The sequence below is a fragment of the Rhincodon typus genome, chromosome 21 (assembly GCF_021869965.1).
Source record: "Rhincodon typus isolate 14 chromosome 21, sRhiTyp1.1, whole genome shotgun sequence".
NCBI classification, from domain to species: domain Eukaryota; kingdom Metazoa; phylum Chordata; class Chondrichthyes; order Orectolobiformes; family Rhincodontidae; genus Rhincodon; species Rhincodon typus.
In genome coordinates, this window is record NC_063352.1 from 26,405,116 (window position 1) to 26,430,595 (window position 25,480).

A 25,480-nucleotide genomic window follows, 5' to 3' on the forward strand; every position below is an offset into this window, starting at 1 on the left:
ACTTCAATTATTTGAGACTGGGAGAGGAATGAAACAGAATATATTATTAAAATACCAGCAAAAGGCAATGATATTACTTTTCCACCTACTCCTTTAAAAGAATATTGGCATGCACAGGAAACCAGATCAATGACATGTCAAATGCCAGGCAAGGAACAGCATTTGTTTTGTATATTCTAGATAGCCAGAGGTATTCCAGGCAATGGAGAACTCAATAGCTCAGCTCAGTGAGTTATGTCAGGTGAATGATTTCTGCTTTGCTCGCTGTCATCAGTTGTTCTGTTATTGCATGTGATTTTGTTTTGATGTGGAGTTCATGAGTGATTCAAGACCTGAAAATCTACCCCTAAACATTACTTATTCAGCAGAATAATGTCTCCTTACTGTACAACAGTGCAGATGCTGTTTATTCAGCTATTCTTTGCATAAGCGTGGAGATTTGCTGTTATTTCACAGGGCACTGGGTCAATGGGCTAAGGAGTGGCAGATGGAGTTCAATTTGGATAAGAGAGGTACTGCATTTTGGTAAAATAGACAAGGGCAAGACTTATACAATTGATGGTAGAGCCCTGGGTAGTGTTGTAGAACAGAGAGACCTAGGGGGTCAGGTACATAATTCTTTGAAATTTGCATGACAGGTAGACAGGGTGCTTGCCTTCATTGTTCAGACCTTTGGGTACTTGAGTTGGGACGTCATGTTGAGGTTGTACAGGATACTGATGAGACCTCTTCTGCAGTTCTGGTTGCCCTGCTATGGGAAGGATATTATTAAACTGAAGAAGGTTCAGAAAAGATTTACCAGGACATTGCTGGGAATGGAGGGTTTGAGTTATAAAAACAGGCTGGATAGGCTGGAACTTTTTTCCACTGGAGCATAGGAGGTTGAGGAGTGACCTTATAGAGGTTTATAAAATCATGAGGGGCACAGATAAGATAAAGAGCAAGGGTCTTTTCCCTAAGGTGGGGGAGTTCAAAACTAGGGGGCATATTGGTAAGGTGCGAGGAGAAAGATTTAAAAAGGACATGAGGGGCAAGTCTTTTACATAGAAGTGGTTCATGTGTGGGATGAACTGCCAGAGGAAGTGGTGGATGCAGGTACAGTTAGAACATTTTAAAAGACATTTGGATAAGCTCACGAATAGGAAAGGTTTGGAAGTGAATGGTCCAAATGCAGGCAGGTGGGACTAGTTCAGTTTGGGAACATGGTAGGTGCGGATTAGTTGGACCGAATGATCTGTTTCCATGCTGTATGATTCTATGGTAAGTATTATTTTGTGATAATGCAGAGTTGTTAACCATTCAGTGGGGTAAGGGTTACAGAGGGTTATTTGGAATTGTCAGTACTTTTCTGCTTACAGCTGCATTCTATTTATACCTTTATAGCACAGGATTTCTTGGTTGGCTGATGCATTTTGTAATTTTGTTTGTAGGATTGGGGGTGGGAGGATTAACATTCAGTAACTGTGTAACAGCCTGAAACCAATGTGTCAGTGGGGTGACCTGTTCGAGTCTGATAGGACTCGGCACCTCTGATAAGCACTCCGTGTCAATTTTAGACAGATTTAATTAACATTCCTTCCTGGACCAGCACTATACTATAGAAAAAACATCTGAACAGAAAAATAGTAGTAGTTGTTAAACATGTGACTAAAGTGATGCTGAGTTTTTTTTCCCCTTTGGGTGCGATTTTCTTTATTGTATATCAGTACTGGAAATAAAATGTTTGGCACATCAACTGCAGGCGTTGTTAGCAACACACTACAAAACCACGGTCATGCATCAATTTATTTCTTTTTAAAATGTCTTGCAAGGTTTCATTATCAATTTAAACATGCCTCACGCCCTCCAGAAAGATTCACGAAGAGTCAGGCCAGGTTAGGAGAGGAAAGGCTGGCCTTCAAATGATCATTCAGCTCAGAGAGGGAGAAGTTATTGGTTCACACTAACAGGATAAACGGGACACTCACAATCACTTCTAGAACTGAGCAGATTTTACAGACACAATTTTCGATTCAAAGAACACGTCAGCCACCAGGATCACATTATATGGGCAATAAAACATTGAGAAAGAACTTCATTTGACACTTTTTTTTTGGAATAGCTGAGATTGACATCCTAAAACCCACTGACGAAGGGTGTCCTCACACACGGCCACAGACAGAAACACCGACCAGGGGAAACGTTCATGAGCCCACTTTTGCGATGTCACACCAGGTCTCACTCTGCAGGAACGAAGAGGTTACCTCTGTGCTTTGTAGTCGAGCGAGGGAAAAGCCACTGGCTTGAGGCAGTTAATGAACTATATAACAGCTTTTGGCAATCAAGGCAGCAAATCATTTTGCAAAGCATCTTCATACAGAGCTACTATATAGGGAAGCACCTGCGATGTGAACTGGTCAGCAGCTGCTGTGTGCACTGTGTCTCGCTGTGTAATGAGGTGATGGATGAAAAAAACGCATTCCCAACACGCTTTGAGAGATTTAAGCAAACATCACGGAACAGTTAACAGCCTCTGAACATGCTGCACAACCCGGAACAAGGGTCTCTATTGTGATCCTCCCCCCTCTCCTTTCCTCCCCATTCCTCCCCAGGCACTGTTTAACATGTAATCTCAGCTTTGACAAACTCCGTGTTAATAAAAGAGAACCCCTCGAATTCTGCCTGGTCAATATTCATGATGACCTCTTGGTCAGGTGGAGTTAAGACTGGCGGATGACGGGTGAAAAATCGGTCGAAGTTCTCAGCGTTGCGCCCGCACTGTGGGAGGAGAAAGAAAAAGGGTGATGGGATGGAGTGCCGTGGATTTATAAATGGGTTAGTTCTGTAAAACAAACCAATTCTGGAGGGTGAGTAATGCAATGGATACAGATGTAACCGCTTTCTAACGAGCACTCTTCTCTCACTAGCCCATGCTGACCAGCTTGGCAATCCCCCTTCCCTTTACCTCGTTTCCCCGCTTCATCTGAACAGAAGAACAGGCCATTCAGCCCTTTAAGGGTGCAGCACGAGATCAAGATACTATTCAACCCCTCGTGCTGTTTGACAACTCATACCCCAATCCACTTGAAGGACTGCCTGCCTGACTCACTGTCTGCCGGACCTACCCACTGCCCCTGACGTTCAGAACCCTGGCCTACTGATCATTCTTCGTGTTAGAGGATAGGGCAAGTCAATATTCCCACCCTCTCCTCAGGGTCCGTATAAGGACTTACCAATCAACTGTTCTGAGGATTTTAGCTAGTCACCTGTAACATTAACACTTTTACCATTCAAATATTCTGTCTGACCTGAAGATGTCGAGCACTTTCTGTTTTTATTTCAGTGGCTGAAGACTTGTGGGAAGTGGATAAGAGTTCAATGGATGGGGAAATTAGGCCCCCTGACCCCAGGAATGAACTGGGCTGGAGTGCCTTTTCTGGGACAGGGACTGAGTGCCTTGTCTTCTCAGGCTGAGGTCCAGGCAAAACACAACAGAATTACAGATTCTGCAAAGAGGGGAGGGAGTTGAGATTTGCACAAATACTTGGAGGCAGATTAACTGAAAACTCACACTGGATGGGCAGTGGGATTGACTGAACACTTTACTGAAAAACAGGTGGGAAATGGGGTAACAGAAGGCCATGATCATGCAGATGGGAGTGTAGGTGGCAGAAAGGTCAACTGATCATGTCTGCAATTGTAACCAATAAACATGGTTAAATGTGCATGAAGCAAGAGCCCAATGTGTATAAAAAATATAAAATACAGTTTCCCACATTCCAACGTACATGTTCCTCAAACATATGTGTTCCTCACCCAAATAGTTGCTCTTCATATCAATCACTATTAGACATAACCCATCCCTCAAAAGAATGAAATAGCAAGGAAGCTCTGTTCGACTTGTATGAAATAATGGCTCAGTCTCAACTGGAGAATTGAATCGAGTACTAGGCACTGCCCTTTAAGAAGGATGCAAAGACATTAGTGAGGGTACAGAAATGATTCACAAGAATGGCTTAATGATGAGGAACTTCAGTTAATTGTTGGGAAGGTTGGGACAGTTCTTTTTCAAGAAGAGAAAGTTGAAAGGAGATTTGAAGGAGGTATTCAAAATCATGAAGGATTGAACCAAGTAGACAGGAAGCAATTGTTCCAATTGGTTGAATGATTGAGAACCACAGAACACAGATCTAAGGCAATTGGCAATTGAAGCAATGGCAACATGAGGAGAAACCTCTGTTATGTAGCAAGTGGTTAGGATCTCAAAGGCACTGTATTTTTTTTTCCTTTATTCATTCACGGGATGAGGACATCACTGGCCAGGCAGCATTTATTCCCCACCCAGAGGGCAGTTGAGAGTCAACCACATTGCTGTGGGTCTGGAGTCCCATGTAGGCCAGACCAGGTGATATCCTAAGGGATATTAGTGAACCAGGTGGTTTTTCCTGACAATTGACAATGGATTCACGGTCATCATTAGATTTTTAATTCCAGATATTTTATTGAATTCAAATTCCACCTTCTGCCATGGCAGGATTTGAACCCGGCTCCCCAGAACACTATCTGGGTCTCTGGATTAATAGTCCAGTGATAATACCATTAGGCCATCACCTCACCACGTGTGACTGTGGTGGATATATGTTCATAAGATAGGGAGTTGGATTATTATCTGAAACAATAAAGGTTCAGGGCTGTGGGGAGAAGGTATGGGAGTACACCTGGGTGAACTGACCTTGTAGCATAGACCTGATGGACTGAATGACCTTCTTTTGTGCTGAAACCATTAGATCATGCTATATAAAGCCTTTACCCCAATATATTTCTCATCCCATTTGCTTTGCTGTCTCTCTATACTTGTTATGTATTTTTTATTGTTTAAATTGCTTTATCTCTCCTCAGCCCAGCTATTCTGGTCACTCTCTCTGGCTCGTCTCATCCAACTCTCTCCTGTTTCCCACAACTTCCACTTTCCTTTGTTTTCCTTTAAAGCTGTCATGTTTAATTCAGTCTGCTGTCTTCCAATCTAATCATATCACCAAGGCGTAAAGAGAGATCTCACTCACACACAGAAGCACACACACACACATTCACACAAACACACACACATACACACACACGCACAAACACAGACATATTCACACACACACATTCAAGAAACAGGCATAAATGGTAAAGATACATATACAACTTTACACTGTTCACGTGTGAGTCGACGATTTCATTCCTGCCAGCACATATTAAGAAGCAGCTGGTGATGGGTGATGTTCTTTACTGCCAGGGTCTATTTAGAAAATTACTCCTCAAGACACATACAAAGGCTACTGATTCTTTAGATTCTCCTGGAACCTCCATGAATTAAAGAATAATATTCCTGGATAGCACTGGGACAAATCCAGAAGACAAATATTTTACATTTGAATACTTCTATTTATTAGTTATCAAACTATTGGAGATGGAGAGAAATGACTGTGAATGATAGGGTAGTTGGCAATGAGAGGTCATGTGATGAAATCGCCATGTATATATCCATAAAGTTGGTAATCCTAACACATGCACATATATTCAACACAGTCAGGAAGCCTGTAACAAGGAGATCGAAATTCAGTGACAGCTGTTCTAAATGTAATGTTCCGACTGCTGGGCTGATATTAGTCATTGTTGCTGCAGCATTTTCAATAAAGGGCAATGAGGGTTAATATGAAACTTCAAATAATGTATCATTGTGAATCTTTGGTAATCATTTGGCTGAACATCCCAAAAGAATATTGAAATGTTATACAGATTCCACCTTATTTAGTGATTCAATTCTATTTTATAATCAGATTTTCTCCAGAACTCTCCACTTCTTGCACTCCCCCAAAAATCATGAACTATTTTTAAACATATTTTGTAATTTAATTTCTGTAAGACAATCGCACTGTTTTGTAAAGGACTGAAATATAAAACCTCATCCTCACAGGAGGATTCTGTGGTCACAAGTTGCAGACTCAGGTTTCTGTTAACCTTGAAAGCTCTAATGTCTAAGCTGAGGAGATTCAAGGAAATCACAAACGACAACAATAAAGTATAAAATTCCATAAAATAACAAATACTAGTAAGCCAGACTTTGCTCTTGTGCTCACTCTCGTCAAGCATTTTATAAGTGCTGGTTAAATCTATGGTTTGACTTACACAGAAATTCTACATAGGACAGCATCAGGAAGCGGAATTATCACAGTATGGTTATCAGGTTCATTCCTGTCAGGGAGTCTTCATAAGATTACAGGGGAATCTACACTGGATGTTTATTTGTATAGGGCAAACTGTTAATGGGAATAGCACAGTAAGATAGCATCACCTGAGAGACCCAGAAATGCTGTTCAACAATTGTTTCTGGTTTTGCTACTCTTAAACAAGGCCTCAACTGTTTTAACACATGCAGCACCATCTTCTTCAATAGTGTGTGGGGAGGGTCAGCTAAAAACAACTTACTGCCTTTGGTTTGAAGGGAGGCTGAATCTCCATGCGTTCCAACTTTTCCCAATCAATCCATCGGAAAAATGCATGCTCCTTGATGTCTCGCTCGCCCTCAGGCCCACACCCCAGGCGCTTGGCTGGATGCTTTGTTAAAAGCTATAATCATGAAATACATCACAAAATAAACACAGGTGAAATCAACCATTTCATTAGTCTTAGCTCCTTCAAACAAAATAAGAAAAGTTTACATTCTCAAACATGCCACCTAATCATATTGAACTAAAGAATTTCACCTCTTTTATTCAATTGGAAAACCATTTCCAATTGAAAACCATAAAATAATGCACCCTGCTGTTGTAGTACGTTGTCATTCTTCATTAATGACCCTTTGGCTGAGAAATTAAATCAAAGCCCCATTTACCCTCTCAGGTGGGCACAAAAGATCCGATAGGAATATTTAAAAGAAGAGTAACAGCATTCTCTTTAAAGTCCTGATCAATATTTATCACTTAGGCAAAATCATTAAAGACAAACAAACTGGCAATGATAAAGCTCTGCGATGCAGAAGGATCTGTACGAATCACAAAAGGTTAGTATGCAAGTACAGCAAGTAATTTATAAAGCTTAAAAAAGCTACCATTTATTGTGGAGAGGGGAATTGAATATTCAAGTAGATAAATCATTCTTCAGTTACACAGGGTGAGTCTATATCTGGTGTACTGTAAACAGTATTGATCTCCTTATTTGAGGAAGGATGTAAATGTATTGGAAGCAGTTCAGAGAAGGTTTATAACTAAAGGTTGGACAGACCAGGCTTGTTTCCACTGGAGTTTAGAAGAATGAGGGGCAAATGATTGAAGCATTTAAGATCCTGAGGAGTCTTGACAAGTTGGGAGAATCAAGAATTTAGGGGTCACTGTTTAAAAATAAGGGTAGCCCATCTCACAACAATGAGAGAAAATTTATTCTCTAAAGGCCATGAGTCTTTGGAATTCTTTTCCTGAAAATGTGGTGGATGAAGAGCTCTCATTTGGGAGCTTGCTGTGCATAAACTTGTTGTCACATTTCTCACATTACCACTGTCACTACTTAAAGTATTTAATTGGTAGTAAAGGACTTTGGAACATCAAAGGAAGTGGAATAGTCTAGTTAGCTTTTTGAACCTATTCTGCCATTTGATAAGATCACGACTGATCTGCAACTTAGTCTCGACACCAACATTTATCCCATATTTGTCAATACAATTGGCTAACAAAAATCTATTGATAACTGTTTTAAAATTAATAGGTAATCTAACATCAAATTCCATTTGCAGAAAAGAGTTCCAAATATTTAGAGCTGAGTAAGTGATGTTTCCTAGTTTCTCTCTGGGAAGGTCTGGCTGTAAGTTTCTGACATAGAACAAAGAACAAAGAAAATTACAGCACAGGAACAGGCCCTTCGGCCCTCCAAGCCTGCGCCGATCCAGATCCTCTATCTAAACCTGTCGCCTTTTTTCCAAGGATAAGTATCCCTCTGCTCCCTGCCCATTCATGTATCTGTCTAGATACATCTTAAATGACGCTCTCGTGCCTGCCCCTACCACCTCCGCTGGCAACGCATTCCAGGCACCCACCACCCTCTGCGTAAAGAACTTTCCACGCATATCTCCCTTAAACTTTTCCCCTCTCACCTTGAAATCGTGACTCCTAGTAATTGAGTCTCCCAGTCTGGGAAAAAGCTTCTTGCTATCCACCCTGTCTATACCTCTCATGATTTTGTAGACCTCAATCAGGTCTGCCCTCAACCTCCGTCTTTCTAATGTAAATAATCCTAATCTACTCAACCTCTCTTCATAGCTAGCGCCCGCCATACCAGGCAACATCCTGGTGATACTCCTCTGCACTCGCTCCAAAGCATCCACATCCTTTTGGTAATGTGGCGACCAGAACTGTACGCAGTATTCCAAATGTGGCCGAACCAAAGTCCTATACAACTGTAACATGACCTGCCAACTCTTTTACTCAGTGCCCTGTCCGATGAATGAAAGCATGCCGTATGCCTTCTTGACCACTCTATCGACCTGCGTTGCCACCTTCAGGGTACAATGGACCTGAACACCCAGATCTCTCTGTGCATCAATTATCCCCAGGGCTTTTCCATTTACCGTATAGTTCGCTCTTGAATTGGGTCTTCCAAAATGCATCACCTCACATTTGCCTGGATTGAACTCCATCTGCCATTTCTCTGCCCAACTCTCCAACCTACCTATATTTTGCTGCATTCTCCGACAGTCCCCTTCACTATCTGCAACTCCACCAATCTTAGTGCCATCTGCAAACTTGCTAATCAGACCATCTATACCTTCTTGCAGATCATTTATGTATATCACAAACAACAGTGGTCCCAACACGGATCCCTGTGGAACACCACTGGTCACAGTTCTCCATTTTGAGAAATTCCGTTCCACTACAACTCTCTGTCTCCTGTTGCCCAGCCAGTTCTCTATCGATCTAGCTAGTACACCCTGGACCCCATGCGACTTCACTTTCTCCATCAGCCTACCATGGGGAACCTTATCAAACGCCTTAATGAAGTCATGAAGACATGTCTCCTCATCATAGACTCCCAATCAGTGGAATTATTTTTCCCCAATATACCTTATTTGTTCCTCTAAACATCCTTGGATTATTGATCTAATTACCCTTAATCTTCTAAATTACATTGAATATAATTTTGTTTGCTTTCTCCTTGCAGCTTAACACTTGTTGTTTGGTTCCCTTGCTAGTAAATCTACATGGCAATTTCAACAAGGCCAATATATTGTTTCTAAGGTGGATGCACACTCCTGCTCACAACCAGGAATATGTATAGTTGGAGATGTGGAGTACTGGCATTTATATCTAGCAAAATATGTTAGCCTTTTTGATTATCTTCTTTACAATTTATGACACATTGTTGATGTGCCAATGTTTCTTTCTTTGGATATTATCAGTTTCCAGCTTCTCAACATTTAAAAAAATCTTGTCTGACTGTTTTAAACCAAAGTGGATGACCTCCCATTTACTACATTGAAATCCATTTGCCATAGTTTTGCTCTCTCATTTCATCAATCAATATCTCTGAAATGTTATGCTTCTGTCTATACTACTTAATATTATTAATCTTTGGAATTATGTTTCACAGGTAGCAGTGGAGGCTGGATCAATGATTATATTCAAGGCTGATTTAGGCAAATCTTTGAAGAACAAGAGAGTCAAGGGCTATGGTGGACCGACAAGATAGTGATGTTAAGATCAGTTATTATCTTATTGAATGGTGCAGCAGGCTGAATGGCCTATTCCTGTTCTTATTTATCATGATCTTGTAATACATGCTATCAGCAAACTTCTATATGTGACTGTCTATCCCATTATTAAAGTCATTAAAGTATACAGTGAATTGCAGAAGTTCCAATACAGATTCTTGCAGGACACTGCCAATCACAACTTGCAATTAACAGTTACTGCTCATTTACCCTAATTTCAGTCTCCTTCCACTCCTAATCAGCTCAATAATTTGTATTCCATTCCATAACATTCAATATTGGCTAACAGCCTTTTCTGAGGGGCTTTCTCAGATAAAATAACACAGACAGTTTCCTACTTGCTACTTTGCTCACCTCTTCAAACAATTCAAGCAGATTTGCTAAACTTGACTTACCTCTACAAATCTGTGATGCCTCTCTCAGATAAAATGAAAATATCTGAGATGTACTGTCACCATATTCTTAATTATGAACTCTAGAAGTCTCTAGATAACAGATGTTAGGCTAACTGATTTATATTTCCTTGATTCCTCCCATTCAAGGTTTTAAAAAACTGGAGTAACGTGCAATTTTCCAATCTAACGGAACATTTCCTGGATTGAAAGAACTTTGGAATATTATTCTTAGGGATCTACAATGTTCTCAATTACTTTTAAAACCCTCATATGGAAACCACCTGATCCTGGGGAATTTATTGTTCTTTAGGGCTATTAAATTCCTCTGTTATTATTGTTTTCCTTTTGTTCATTGAATCCCAGATTCAATGATAGTTTCTATTGGATGTGTGGAATGCAGACAGTTTTCTCTACTGTAAATACTGACATGTCCAACACTTCCTTATTTTCATTGAATGCCACCTTTTCTTTCCTTATGTAGTGGTAAAAGTTTTTTTACATTGCCTTTGAGATCCCTTGTAAATATATTCTTACACAGGTAATCCTTGGGTTGCGAATGGGTTCTGTTCTAGAGTCTGTTCAATCTGTATGGAAGTTGGAATACAATGCATGACAATCTAATATAGACATTTGTTAAGTACAGGAAAGTTAAGTACAGGAAAGGATTGCATTTCAAATCTTCAAAAATACATCCCTGTGTGGGATTGCTTTCGTAAGTACAAGGATTTGTAAGTCAGATGTTTGTAAATTGGGGACCGCCTGACTACCTCTTTTCTGTAGCTTTAACCTTGGCATACTTTGCTACTTTTTCCCCATTTGTTAGGATCTGTTTTTGCACCTTTCCTTGCCTTTTACTTTTATATTGTCTCTTACCTCTTCAGTTACTTATGGCCGCCATTTTTGACAGGTTGGAATTTTGCCCTTCAGGTGTGTGACAAGTTCCATCAACACAAATTATTTTTTTGAACACCTCCTACTGATCATTTGTCATTTTACCCATTAACTGATTTTCCAAGTTTACAATCTCTCATCCCAATGAAGACAGCCCGATAGAAATCTACAATCTTAGTAACTGTTTTTCTCTTTCAAGCACTAACTGAACTCCATATTATGATTCTTAGTTGATAAATATTCATGTACAGTTAGACTATCAAATAAATCTGGCTCATTACTAATTACCATGTTTAATATTGCATGCCCCTTATTAGTTCTGGGACATGTTGCAGAAAACTCAGTTGAGAAATTCACCACCTTTCTGACATGTGCTAGTCTGCTTATAGCAACTGAATGAAAAATCAAGTCTGCCACCAAAAACTATTCTACCTTTCCCACAAACTTGTCTGATATCAGCATCAATGTAATCTACCACTTCACAGCTGCCCAGTAGGTATGTGTATAACTCTTGCTACAATCCTAAATCCTTTTCTATTTCTTAATCTAGCCACAGAATCTCCCCTGCCAGCTTACCTGGTTATTTTCTCTTCTATTCTTAAACAGATTTCATCTTTATTCATTCAGACTATCATCTCCCTCTACAAAGTTCCAATGGACCTTATAACCAGCTACATTTAGTTTGCAATCCTGACTACTTTGTATCTATGTCTTCATAATGGCTACCATGTCATACCCTTGAAGCTGCACTGGCACCTACAATTCATTCAATTTATTTCTTATACTCTGCAACCATGTAAAGAGCACGTACTTGGACTACAACTGTAACCTTCCTTTTGATCGAATGTTGTACTCATAAGTTTCTTATTCCTCTCTCCTTGTTTAATTACTTCACATCTTTTAATTTTCCCTCTTCCTGTAGTACCTAGATGAGAATTTCTGAATGTTACTCTACCCTTTTACATTTGCTGCTTTGCTCATCATAAATCCTGTTAAACCACCATTCCTGTACTCACTGACCAACACTGGAAATTGACTAAACCACATCATGATTTTAAAATAGTCATTTAAAAAAAAAAAATCCCTCTTGGGGCTCACCCCTTTCTACCTCTGTAATGTCCTCCAACCCTGCTACCCTCTGAGATATCTGTTCATCTAATTCTGTCCTCCTAAGTATCCCCAGTTTTACTTATTCAAGTCAGTGAGTACAGGAATGGTGGTTTAGAAGGATTTGAGATGAGTAATGCAGCAAAAACAATTCCTTCTCTAAATATCTCTGCCTTTCTACCTTTGTATTCTCCTTAAGGATGCTCCTTAAATATATGTCTTTGATTAAACATTTGGCCATATGTCTTAAAATTACCTTATGTGGCAAGTTAGCTTCAGACACTGCTATGAAGGGTTTGTTATGTTTTAACATGTTAAAGATGCTACGTTAATACAAGTTGTTGTCAGCTGTGGTGAGCAAGACTGAACGTATTATTTGTATGTTATGTGACTAGGACACAACCTTTCAACACATAATAAACAACATAAGAAAGTATTTGACTTGCTTTGTTCATTGCTATCCTGTGGAAATTTGATATATTAAGCGCAGAATGAATATTACAACTAGAAGCCTTTTCAACTTTAGGTATTTAGGTCTACCCCATCAACACTAAACTCATGACATCTTTCCAATGTACAGAACCTTTCATTTGTCTGGATTAAAATGCCGTTTGTTAACATACAGGTTTTATCAAACACTTCTGCAGGCTTTTGGTTTTGTCTAAATTCATTGTCCTATGAGTGAATCTGCCTACTTCATTGGGTTTGGATCAAAGTCATTCAACTAGATGGGAAACATTACTCAGTCAGGCTAGTTCTATGGGGCACTTAATTCTGCACACAAGCATCAGTCTCCTAATAACATTCATGCTGCCCATTTCTTCACTCAGCCACATTAGGTTCATATCCCATTCAAATTGCTTTACAGTAGCAGTCTTTGGAACCTACGCATGATTCCATGGAGCTGATTTTGGTCTTTGTGGTTTTGAATGACTGGGAGAGGGATATGAAGGATTAACATGAATTAACTCCACGGAGGCCAGTATCCCATCGTCAGGTCACCCTTTATTTACAAAGTACTTGTCACTGGTCCAGCTCCCTCAGAGCCAGCTCTCAGAGTGAGCAAAACCTCTGAAACCCTTGTTCTTATCTGTCAGCCAGGGCTCCCTGATTAGGGCTGTTAACCTGGTCCAATCAGGGAACTCATACTCTATGAAGTCCACCTGGCTGACCTCATTACAGTCACTATATCCCCCTCCCTCTGAGCCCGAGGACATAGGCTGCTTCTTTCTCTGTAGCCTCTGCTGGGGCATTTTCACACTGGGTCCAGTTCCCCTGACTCAGTCTTGGATACAGGCAGCATGTAACAGACCATAGACCGCCTCTTGCGCCTGGAGCATCTCAGAAGATATTCGTCCTCTTCATCAGGCGATAAAGGCATTGAGGCTGTGATATCCGCCATGTCCGTCTCAGATTCCGAGGTTTCTTTGACGCTAGACAGAGGGCTAGAACCCACGGGTTCCTTGTTGGCACTCTGGGCACTGCCCCACCAGCGCAGTTATGTCTGCATCCAATCCTGGCCACCAGACATAACGTCTCGCCAACATCTTCATTTTGGACACCCCGGATGACCCTCGGGAAGTTCAGGCACTATGTGTTGGCGACCTTTGCTTGGGACAATCACTCCAGCCCCCCCAGTAATGAAATGCCATCCTCTATGGTGATCTGGTCTCACCAGGTCCAGAAAGGTTTCAATTCTGGTTGTGATGGCTCTTGGGCTTCCCCCATCACCACCAGCTGTTTTAGTTTTGCCAGGACCGAAGGGTGTCCAGAAAGTTTAAAACCAGAATGGACTCTTCCAGCAGTGGCACCACCGCTGGTGTATCTGCCAGTGGGAGGCAGCTCAAGGCATCCACATTTGTGACTTGGCCTCCCAGACTGGGTTCCGACTTGTAATTGTATGAATTTAGGATGAGAGCCCACTGCTGAATTTGATGCTATGGGTGCCATAGTCTTGTCCTCTTTCAGTAGCCCTTACAAGGGTTTGTGGTCTGTTACTACTACAAATTTCTTAGGCGTACACCCACCTTGGGGAAACGTGTAAGGGCTATGCCCAAGTTCTCTAAGTGCCTCTTCCCAGTTATTAGCATGTCATTCTGATAAATGATGACCTGGCGTAGACCTTGTAAAACGTTCTCCATCATCCACTGAAAAATGACACAGGTTGATGCTACGCCAAAAGGCAGTCTCATATATTGGTACAAACCCTTATGGGTATTAACTGTAGCATACTTCTGGGAATCCTCATCTAACCACCATTGCAAATGCACATGACTCATATCCAGCTTCGTGAAAGACAGCTCCGCTGCCAGCTTTGCATATGAATCCTCCCTGCGACAGATTGGGTACTTATCCAGCTGTGAAAAGCATTTTACCTTTTGTTTAAAATCCCTACAAAGGCGAACTGACCCGTCAGGCTTGACACTCGATACGACCGGTGCTGCCCATTCTGCAAACTGCACTGGTTTGATGAATTCCCCTACTTTCCAGCCTCCTGATTTCTGCTTGTACTTTTAAATTTTAAGCAAATGGCACTGAGCGGGTTTTGCAGAATCATGAAATTGCTTCCTGGTCAATATGCAAAGTGACTTTGGCTCTTTGGTAGTCCTTGAACCTTCCTAAAAAACTTACAGGTATTTATTTAGGACTTCACTCGAGCAGCTATTTTCTAATTGAGAAAGGTTCAGCCAATAAAAGTGAATCTTTCTCAATCAGTTTCACCGCATCAGGCTTGGGTCTGAGCCTTTTACTACAATCAGTGATAACTGAATTAGCTGCTTCTCATACGAGACCAGAACCCAAGTTGTACCCTTAATCTGTAAAGGTTCCCTGGTACAAATTCTCAGTCCAGTCATGATCTTACACAAACTTAAAGGTTGGAACCCAGAACGAATTTTGTTAAAGACCAGTTCTGCAATCACTGATATAGCCGTGCTGGTATCGACCTCTATTAAAATCAGGTGACTATTTAACCAGACATTTATTTTGATTGGTTCTGATTTGGATTTTGCTAAGCAATTTAACTGTTTCAAGCCAGATGTAGGTGAGCTTTCCAGGGTGTGCACTCTGCTGGATACTGGACAATGAGTTCTCTTACTCAATCCAAACCTAGTCTGCATACCTGCAGCAACTACAACGGCTTGCCAGCCTGGATCCTAAAGAAAATTTTAACCGTTTGGCTGAGGCTTGGCTTTGTTTTGGGGTTTTGCTGTGGGCTGACCTAGAGTCCCTCTGTTCAGGATATGTCCTGTGTGAGGCTGTGCAATTGTCTTCACTCAAGTGGTACCCCCCAAACTCAAGTCAACCTGGTAAGGGTGTCCACTTCTGTTGGAATACCCTGTAATTAATCTGCTCCACTTGCCTCATTTTCCAATGACAAAGCTAGTTGTAGTGCCTGTTTGAAGTCTAGTTGAGCTTCAGCTAGTAGGCGCTTTTGCATGGTTACATCATTAATCCCATATACCAAACAAACAGTCTCTCAGCTTCTCATTAAGAGTTAAACCAAAGTGTCAGGCCTCTGCCAGTCGTCTTAATCTTGTCAAACGTCCCAACACGGATTCCCCTGGTTCTCAAACTACTGAGTAAAACCAAAAGCATCTCAGAATTAGAGGAAGCTTTTGGTCATAACATTCCTAACTAAATCCATCAATTCTTGCAAGGTTTTAGTAACTGATGCCTCAGGAAATGTTAAGCTCCTAATAACCAAAAAAGCTACGGGTTCACAAGCTGTCAGGAAAATTAATCATTGTTTTTCCTTTACTCCAATATCATTTGTCCAGAAAAAATAACACATTCTTTCCACAAAATGGGCCCAGTCTTTGATGGCAAGAACGAACAATCCAAGCTTCCCAAAATAACAGCATGCTGCCAGAAATGCTTACTCCAACTCAAACTTGAATGCTTTGAGTCAATTTCTTTAGGAGCGTACTTTTCTGTCATCGCCACTGATATTACTCCACAGAGGTCGGTACCCTGTCACCAAGTCACCCTTTATTTACACATGGTGAGTCCTTAACATCGATCCAGCTCCCTCAGAGCCAGCTCTCAGAGTGAACAGGATGTCTGACAGGATTTCTTGTTCTTATCTGTCTGCCAGGGCTCCCTGGTTGGACCAGATTAACAGCCCCAATCAGGGAACTCATCTTCTATAAGGTCCACACGGCTGACCTCGTTACAATCACTCCATGCTTCACCCTCAAAAGAAGTCGATTCTGCAGCAGATAGGCAATCATATTAAATTTGGCACTTTTGGCAGTGAATATACTAAAATTAATGTGTGGTTGCTGTGTTGGAACATATACCTTTCTCATGCTGGACACATGATGGAAAAGTGAAAATGAGACAGGCTTTGAGAAAATTTTGTTTTGCAACAGGTCATGTGACATATTGAAAAGCTGGTTTAAGTCAGATTGAGACAAAGGAATGGTGCGAGGGCTACATCAAATATAGAACAAATTGGATAATTCTTTAAAGGATCAGCACAGGCAGAATGAGCTGAATTAGCTCTTTCTGTGCTGAAAGATTCAATGATACTCTGTGATCAAAAATAATTGTACACTTTAGTTTCCTGCTCATTTGTGGAATTTGGGATTTGCTGCTAAGACTAGCATTCATTGCTCATCCTCAATTGCCTTGAAGATTCATCAAGAAGAACAAACTTAGATAAAGTTAAAATGTAGTTCCCAGTGGGTATCCTATTTGTGAATACACAGATGTCCTGTCTACTTACAATATCTCTAGTTAGTCTTATGTCCAAGGCTGTTATTATTCAAGATGACACAAGTTTTAATAGTAACCTTCTGCAAATTGCTCCAGTCTTTTGGATGATGAACACTTCTAGTGCCGAATATCTGAATGGAGTTATTCAATTCACAGGATATAGATAACTGAAACATAAGCCAAAAATGGAGGCCAAGAACACGGTGTAGTACATTTCTTGCCCTGCTGTAATTGTTACCAAGGAGAAACAGCTGATAGTTGAAAGGGCTAATCCTGGAGCTGAGTACACCTTCATAAAAAATGAATGAATGAGCCTGTTACTTGGAAGACTAAAACAGGGATTCTACACAGACACATGCAGACAGTGTAAAATTTTTAAAACATTACCGGCCAGGTGGACTGATGTAACAGATAGAAGTGCAACAATGTTTTTGGACAATGATTCATTTCTTGTTGTTTCACATCCCACATAATTATACCAAAGAAATCTTTACCTGCATGTTCCCTATGGTTTAATTTTGTTACAATAATCAGCTTATTTAAGAGTTGGTGATAAGCTTCTGATTTTTGCATTGTGTTCAATAAAGTCTTATTACTCACACTGAATGTTTAAAGATTTCCTCTGCCATCCTTATCAACATTCCTCCCACACTTCAACGCTGATAATTCTGCAAACACTAACCTGGCCACACACTTTACTAAGTGAGACTGCTGGCTTTGCATTTTATGTTTTACTTTTGCTGCAGCTGATCTTAGAGCCATGTGAGAAGTCACTGCATTATAGATAACAGATGCTGCAATAATCATCTCTTCATTGACAACATTTAGCTCTCTGGTTTGATTGACACTGTGGAAAATAAAGCTGACAGACAGGATTTAGCATTGTTCCAATTTGCAGTAGTTTCTGGGCGATACTCCCTGAAGCTCAGTGCCAGAATTCAATTCAGCCTAAGAGAGTAGCAAGCCACTTAGTGCTCTGATTTGCCAGAAGATGAGTAGAAACAGATTGGATGCAAATCCCTGGCAAATTCTCTATCCAAGCTGGATACTCCCTGATGTCTTTCATGTGCACATCCCATGTGTGTGCCGTATTATGCAGATTGATAGCTAAACCATCTGGGATGTTTAAATCTCAAGATATATTTCAGAAGATGCTTTTATCAGCTGTATATTGCTCAGCATTATAACCTACTCTATAATATCATCAACTGGCTTTATAATCTACTTTAGAACATATATTGGCTGCTTATCACACTGGGTGGAATTTTGTCCTCCCTTGGTGTGACCTGACTAATGGCAACAAAGACAGAAAATAAAGAATGAAAACAATCAGAATCTCAACACTTTTTGTGATTTTCCCTGTAAGTGTTAAATAGCAACTTCAGAAATTCGCCACTGAGCAGTGACTACCTTATTTCCATGCTTTTTATTTATTAATAACACAAATCACCTAATTTCAACGGCACTTCAAATTCTCCACCCTTTCTGTTAGAAACTAGACGACACAAATTCCGAATATGTAAATCAGAGCAGGTAGATAGGGATTGCAGTTCACAGATTGTTTGTTTCAGCTATTAACTAACTGTTACTTCAATGTCCCTGCATTTTCCACAGTCAGCATGCTCCTCGATCTTCTGTCTATGCAAGTGTCACTGGCAAGCAAACAGCCTTACCCACCATCATGCTGCCTTTCAGTCCAACTCACACATCACTCAGCCTTTCAACACTTTAGTTCTGAGTTCAGGGTCTCCTGGGACTTGCCTGCTTATGCCAGGGACACAAATGCATCTCACACATCTGTACAGGATGCATCTTATAGCTCTTTGCTTGCTTTCTAAGTGCTCAATCACTTTGCACTTACTTAGAGCCTGCCAGCTTTTATATACTTCACACTGGTTTCTTTGTACACACTCACTGACTTACAGGCTGACAGCCTGCAAGGCTTTTTACCAGATAGGGTCTTTGATGCTCAGTTACAGTGCTTCAATGCTAGATACAGAGACAGGCAGCTTGTCATAGTGGGGAGCACCTAACAGTCAAGGGCATGAACATGTCACTGAGTGGTACTGTGCTATGTGAGCATTATACCCACTGCAGTTCATGCAGAAAACATGCATTTCAAGCAAATGACCATGTGTGAGGGTCAAAGATGAGCAGTCCTCAGTGGAGTAACAGGGTACAGTTAGTCACAGGATACAGCAATGGTAAGTCAAGGGACTCATCTAATTCCAGGAGATTAGCCATTGACAATCAGGTGCTTGGTCTTACCAGAGTCTGGGGATCCACATCCTTGCAGTCCTGGGATTGGGCCATAATTAGTTCTGGTAGTATAGTGCAATCAGTCTGGGGATACAGGTACTGAGTCAGGGTGCTATAGTGAGAGTAGACTGACAGGTAGGCCAGAATCAGTTGAGGATGAACTGCCAAGTCAGTCCAGATAGAGGAGAGCCATGGTCACTCCTGGGGGTTTGGTCAGTAATGGTTGGTGTGCAGTCCCTGATTTCCTGAGAGGTGTGGAACTTTGGAGATGGGCTTCATCAGGGAGGGCATGGTTACTGTGATGGAGAGCAACTATAGATAGAAAGTTCAGACCTCTTGGAAAACAGGAAGGGACCGGAAGAGAGTAAGGCAAGTTGTCACAGATCATGGTCACTCTGGCCTCTATATAGGGCCATCAAGAGAATGGGAACTTCTAAAACCATTGGCTCTGGTAGTAAACTGGGCACATTAAGTGTTATATAAAAGGGCTCAATGGAAATGGAAGTTGGTCTGTGATTATGTGAGAAAAGTGAGCATTGGAGGTGCTATGAATCTCACTTGCCAAAACACTAACCGCAAAGGGGAAAATGCCCACCCATAATATTGTAAACTATGAATTTATCAATTATACATACCCTCTGTTTAATAACCCATCCATTGTACATTCCAACTAGCACACACCATAAAAGTAATAAATATTGGCTAGGGAATTCCTCAAAGCTGCTACTCCCTTGCAGAGAGGAGGTATGTGTATTTAGAAAGAGCTGAGGGCTGATTCTACATGGATCTGGATTGAAAATGTGGAACCGGAGGGATGTTTTAATCCATCCAGACTCTCTGACATTTAGCACCTTGCTCAGCTGTGCCAGTGCTTTCCTTCTACTGAATGTACTCACTGGTGAAGTCATTTGAATCAGGGATCAATCAACACTTACTCCTTTACAAATGGACACTGCTTCTTTGGACATTGATTTGGGGTAAGTTACATTATGCTCCATGATAGATTGGAAAAGTTCATCTTCATCTTCACCATCGAAAGGAGGCTGGAGGAGAAGAGAAAAGGGACAATAATTAGAATTTGTGACAATAGTGAAAAGACCAGGAATGGAGAAACATAGCCCAGACATGCATGCACACATACAGATCCAGGCACACACACAGACCCAGATACAACTGATACACAAACACAGATCTATATATGTACCTTCCAGCTCTTTGATATCTTTGTTTAACTCAGAAGCAAGTGATATAAAAGAATTTTTGTTCCACTCAGCAGTCTCAGCTCCCTCTCTCCATTTCACTGTCATAAATATTTGCTACAATCATTCAAAGCTTTAAGACTTAAATCTGTAAACCATTACCTGTCCAGCAAGCATTTCATACAGCAACACTCCATACGCCCACCAATCCACAGATTTTCCATATGGCTGGTAGGCAATTATCTAGAAAGACAGAAATAATTTTAATGGTTTGTCAGGTGCTGCAATGACTGAACAGAACCAACAGCAATTTAAAATACATCAGGAGTATCTGTCTGTTTTCCAACAAACTGTGCCACTCAGTGCCAAGACTAGGATTAGAGCTGCAGATGTGTCAGGGCAAGGTTATAGGATGTCACATCAAACAGGACAGCGGTCACTGATGTGACCACAACTATAGAACCATTTCCAGCATTAACAAGTTAAACAAGAACTGACTGATAATATAGCTGCAATCTCCATCTTTTTCCTTTCCGGGTATGACTTTGTGAGGTAATGGTCTTGCAGCAGATTGGAATTCAACAGAGAGAAACTGTGATATGAGAGATTAAAAAAAAGACACTGTGTGTCAGTGGAAATCTGCCAGGCAATGGCTGGAAGCCTCATGTAGGCTGGTTAAGGCTGCATTTGTTCCACCGTGATAAGGACAATTTCCAAACACAACACAGTCCAGGCCCCAGGCTCCATCATCTGCTGCTCCTGATCAGCAGAAATTGAGTTTGCAGCTACAGCAGAAAAAAAGTCCTCTGTTACAGACAGAGCCAGCAGCTCACAGCCAGCAGACTCCATTGTCCATTGAATAGTCTCATGTTAGTTGTCTTTTACAGAGTATAAGAAACATAAGAAAGGGAGTGCAGCAAAGATAGAGTGGGCAAAGGAAGAGAAATAGAAGAAGAGCATACACATTAGACCCACAGCAAGTGCATAAAACAGTTACAGAGAATGTGCAGGGGGAGGGAAAGTGGAGAGTGCAGGAAGAAGGGAGAGTGTAGTGAGAGGGAGACAGTGGACACAAAGGAGGGAGCAAAGAAAGAGAGAGAAGACTTGGAGTCTGCACACTGAGCCGTGCCAACTTGCCCCTTAACTCTTTGGACTTTGGTACAGGTTGCGAATCAGGTCTCTCATGAAACACCACATTGAGCAAACAAATTGTACAGGCATATCTTTCCCATTAGCTTGGTTTGAAAACCGATACGCTTCCTTGTGTTCCCATCTTCTCAAACTCAATCTACCTCTGAAAATGCAGAGTGTTTTAGATATTGCAAGCTCAAGAACATCAAATCTATGCACCTCTTCTGAACACTACCGGACAAAGCCTGAAATAAGACCACAAAATAAATATCAGAACTCATTTGTCAGATTAATAGCCAAACGAAACATAATCTGCGACAGGGCATTGGCAATTTAGCTGAAACTTGGTATATAAGTGACTAAGAACGATTCTGGTGGACAGCTCCTTATTCTAGATATTGCACTTGGCTACATGATAAACAAACACCATCTGACCATTCCCCCCACCTCACCACGTCCCCAATTATGGGTCACCGAATTAACACCTTCTGCTCATGTTTGGACAGATACTAACACTGTCAGTAAGATCTCAGCCAAGAAAACCAGGAGACTCAGTATTGGCTCCCCATGCACATTCAGGGTAGGGGTAATATAGATTCACAGTCACTCTACCCTCAAAGCTGCTGAGGCAGGGGATTCAACTAAGAATTTCAAATTGAAATTGATACACTTTTATTGTAAAGTAAGGCAATTAAGGAATATAGAGCCGAAGTGTTTAAACAAAGTCAAGATACTGATCAATCATGATCTGAAGGAATGTCAATACAGGCTCCAGGACTTGAATGGCATACTCTCATACCTAAGTAAGCCTGCTAATAACTGTTATAATCTTCATATTGTTCCCATTCAGGAGTCAGCACATTTTCAAAGCTGGTGTGACTCCAAGGGAAAGGTAAAAGTGAAGTTAAGCCATACCTCAGGTGCAATGTAGTCAGGTGTACCACAGAAGGTTTTGGTTGTTACCCCTTCCCACATATTCTCCTTGCACATGCCGAAGTCAGCTATTTTTATGTGTCCTTCTGAATCCAGCATCACATTATCCAACTTCAGGTCTCTGTTAGGGAGATTAACAGCAGTTTACAGTTGAATAGTCACCCTGCATTTACATTACTTGTATTGAGAGATCTCACATACATAGAGCTACAGTTCTGACACTGCCAGATGCCCCAGACCTGTTCCCTGGGTTGAGGTTCTTTGGAGATAACAGTGGGGGTTCTGCAAGGAACCTAACAGCTAAGAAGGAGCCTACCGTTGTCCGGGCACAAAGTCCTGATGATACAGTGGTGGGCTTATCACTTGAGTGGTCCTGGCACTCAGCCTTGAGGGAGACACAGGACTCAAAGGCAGGGTTGGTACAGAGGGAGAGGAGGCTGCTGTAAGGCCATCTCCTCCCATGACAGGACTTCAGCTTTGTTAATATTATTTCTTGAGGGCTGCTCTCATCTTTCGCATGTGAGATGGGGGTTACAGAGGGGAATGAAGAACAGCTGGCAGGAACCTAGGCCTATTACCATTTCTTTGCCACAGGCACAGAATGGTGCTGCCATCTGCAGTTCTGGTTGGTATAAAAATGCAGGCCAGATATCAAGGCCAAATCTCACTCTCTGTATGATATTGTAACAAATTACGGAGATGACTCAAGCTGCTATAAACAAGATTTCAATGACTTCTCCAGAAAGGGCTGTGGGATTGCCCGATGCGTGGAATATGGAGCAGTGATAGCCATGAATGATTTGCCTTGCAGCAACCAAGTGACAGAGGAATAAGGACCTGCACAGGCCAAGGGTAGACTAATGGCGGTTAGGACTGAACTAAGCAGCAGGAAATACAGAGATGGAGGAGCAGCTGGGTGACTGCAGGAAATAAAAGCATCTGCGGTAAAAACTCCTCTCGGAGTGTGGGACTGGGAGAGGGTGAATGCAGAGGATGACAAGCTATCTGAAAAAGTGGGAACAGTCAAAGGGTATCAGTGTGGGGGTAGAGTCGGGCTCATATACGGTCTTAAAGATCAAGGATTCCCGGAGTAGAAGGAATGACGTGTGAGAAGCTAGAAATGAAAGTTAATATACAAACATATAAATCAAAATTCAAAAGCAAGGATGATGATGCAAAGACAATAAACAGCCGTAACGTAACAACATGACATTGAATTAAGCAGGATCCGTAATAAATATGGAAAGAGGAATTCATGTCCGGGTACATCGACACAGAAAGTGTAACAAAATATGGTAACAGGAAGTCAAATAATGCAGAAAGGAAGTACGTGTTGACATTAGATTATGAATGCAATATTATGCCCCAGAATTTGTGATGTGAATAACGGTGAAACCATCAAAGTTCATATTTTCTTTATACTTCTCAAGATGTGAAGTTTGTTGGTAAGGCCAGCAATTATTGCCCATCCCTAATTAAGAAGGCAGCAGGGAGCCATCTCCTTGAACTGCTGCAGTTCTTGGGCTATTGGTACAGCCACAGTGCTGGTAGAAAGTTCTAGAACTTTGACCCAGCAACAGTGAAGGAATGGCAATGTAATCCCAAAACAAATGGCTCTGTGATGGCAGTGTTCCCATGCAGCAGCTGCCCTTGTCCTGTTAATTTGGCAGAGGTCATGCATATGGAAGGTGTTGTGAAATGAACTCTGGCAAGTTGCTGCACTGCATCTTGTATGGCACGTACTCTGCCATTGTGCCTTTGTTTGCAAGTGGTGGAGGGAGACAAACAGCAAGTCCTGCTCACCTATTACCTGTGAGGTCATGAGCTTGCGCTGGCTCCCTCTCAAGCAATTCTTGACATAAAAATTTTCATCTTTTGTTTTCAAATCGATGAAGGGTCTTACCCTTCTATATCTTTCATTTTCTCCAGTCACAAAACCCTCTAAGACATCTCCACTCTTTCTGATGCACTTTTCTTGTGCCAAAATTTTAATTGTTTTATTAACTTTTAATTGTTTCTTCAGTGGTGGCTGCGCATTCAGTTGCCTAGGGTCCAAACCGAGGAATAGCTTCCCTAGGCCTCTCCTCCTCACTTTCATTTTTTAAGATACTTCAAAACCTCTTTGACCAAGGATTTGGCCATCTGATCTAATGTCTCCTTATGGGGAATAAATGTCATCGCTTGCTTCATAAAACTGCTCTGAAGCCTCTTAGGACTTCTTACCATGTTAAAGCTATTATTTAATTTAAGTATTTATTATTTTGTTGAATGAATGCTTAAAATGGTGAACAAGATATCAATCAGGTCAGGCATTATGTCCTGGGCGTTTTAAAAAAAATTCTGATGGGGTGTGAGCATTGCTGGTTGGATGAACATTTATTGTCCACACTGAATGGAACTTGAAGAGGTGCTGGTGAGCTACCTTCCTGAACCACTGCTGCCTGCGCAGTGTAGGGAAACCCACAGGAAGCGAACTTCAGGTTTTTATCCAGCAACAGTGAGGGAACAGATATAGTTCCAAGTCAGTGTGTGACTTGGTGGGAATCTTGCAGATAGCGATGCTCTCAAGCCCTTGTCCTTATGGATGGTAGAGGGCGCGTCGATGTCAAAGAATGCTTATAAAGCTGCTGCAGTGCACCTTGTAAGTGATATCATTGCTGCCACTGTGCGTCAGTGATGAATTAAGGTGGGCAGTGAGGTGCCAGTCAAGTGGAGTGTTGAGTTTCACTTATCCTGACAAATGGAGAGTGGGGAGTTAGGAGGTGAGTTACTTGTTTTTGAATTCCCAGCACCTGCTCTAGTAGCCCCAGTGTTTATATGGCGGGATCAGTTCAGTTTCTGGTCAATGATATCCCCCAGGATATTGATAATTGGGGTTCAGCGATGGCAACGCTATTGAATGCCAAAGGGAGATGGCTAATTTCAAACTTGTTGGAGATAATTACTGCCTGACACTTAAGTCTGTTACTTGCAATATATCAGCCAAAACCTGAATGTCATCCAGCTACTGCTACATATTTACATGAACTGCTTCAGTTTCAGCAGGATCACAAATGGTGCTGAACACGGTACAAACATCTCCACTTTTGACCTTACGATGGAGGGAAGGTCATTGATGCATAAGC

The 25,480-nt window shown here is 41.4% G+C and overlaps 1 protein-coding gene across 1 annotated transcript; it reads right to left on the reverse strand.

The window, feature by feature from the left end:
- Positions 1–1,771: 1,771 nt before the first annotated feature.
- LOC125485683 (protein kinase C beta type-like) lies at positions 1,772–24,106 on the reverse strand. The gene is made up of 6 exons (XM_048609708.1): positions 24,099–24,106; positions 22,338–22,476; positions 20,454–20,534; positions 20,028–20,135; positions 6,451–6,591; positions 1,772–2,757 (listed from the first exon to the last, which is right to left on the reverse strand). Exons 1-6 carry the CDS (start codon positions 24,104–24,106, stop codon positions 2,599–2,601), a joined length of 636 nt encoding a protein of 211 aa, XP_048465665.1. The 3' UTR covers positions 1,772–2,598.
- Between the last annotated feature and the right edge of the window lie 1,374 nt (positions 24,107–25,480).

Bases quoted from the DNA above. Each gene is read 5' to 3' on its own strand.
- LOC125485683 (XM_048609708.1), bottom strand. The intron at 20,136-20,453 runs GTAATGGTTTAC...CTTCTCCTCCAG, and splicing joins ATGAAATGCTTGCTGGACAG to CCTCCTTTCGATGGTGAAGA. The intron at 6,592-20,027 runs GTAAGTGTTGAT...TCATGATTATAG, and splicing joins CAGTGTCCATTTGTAAAGGA to CTTTTAACAAAGCATCCAGC.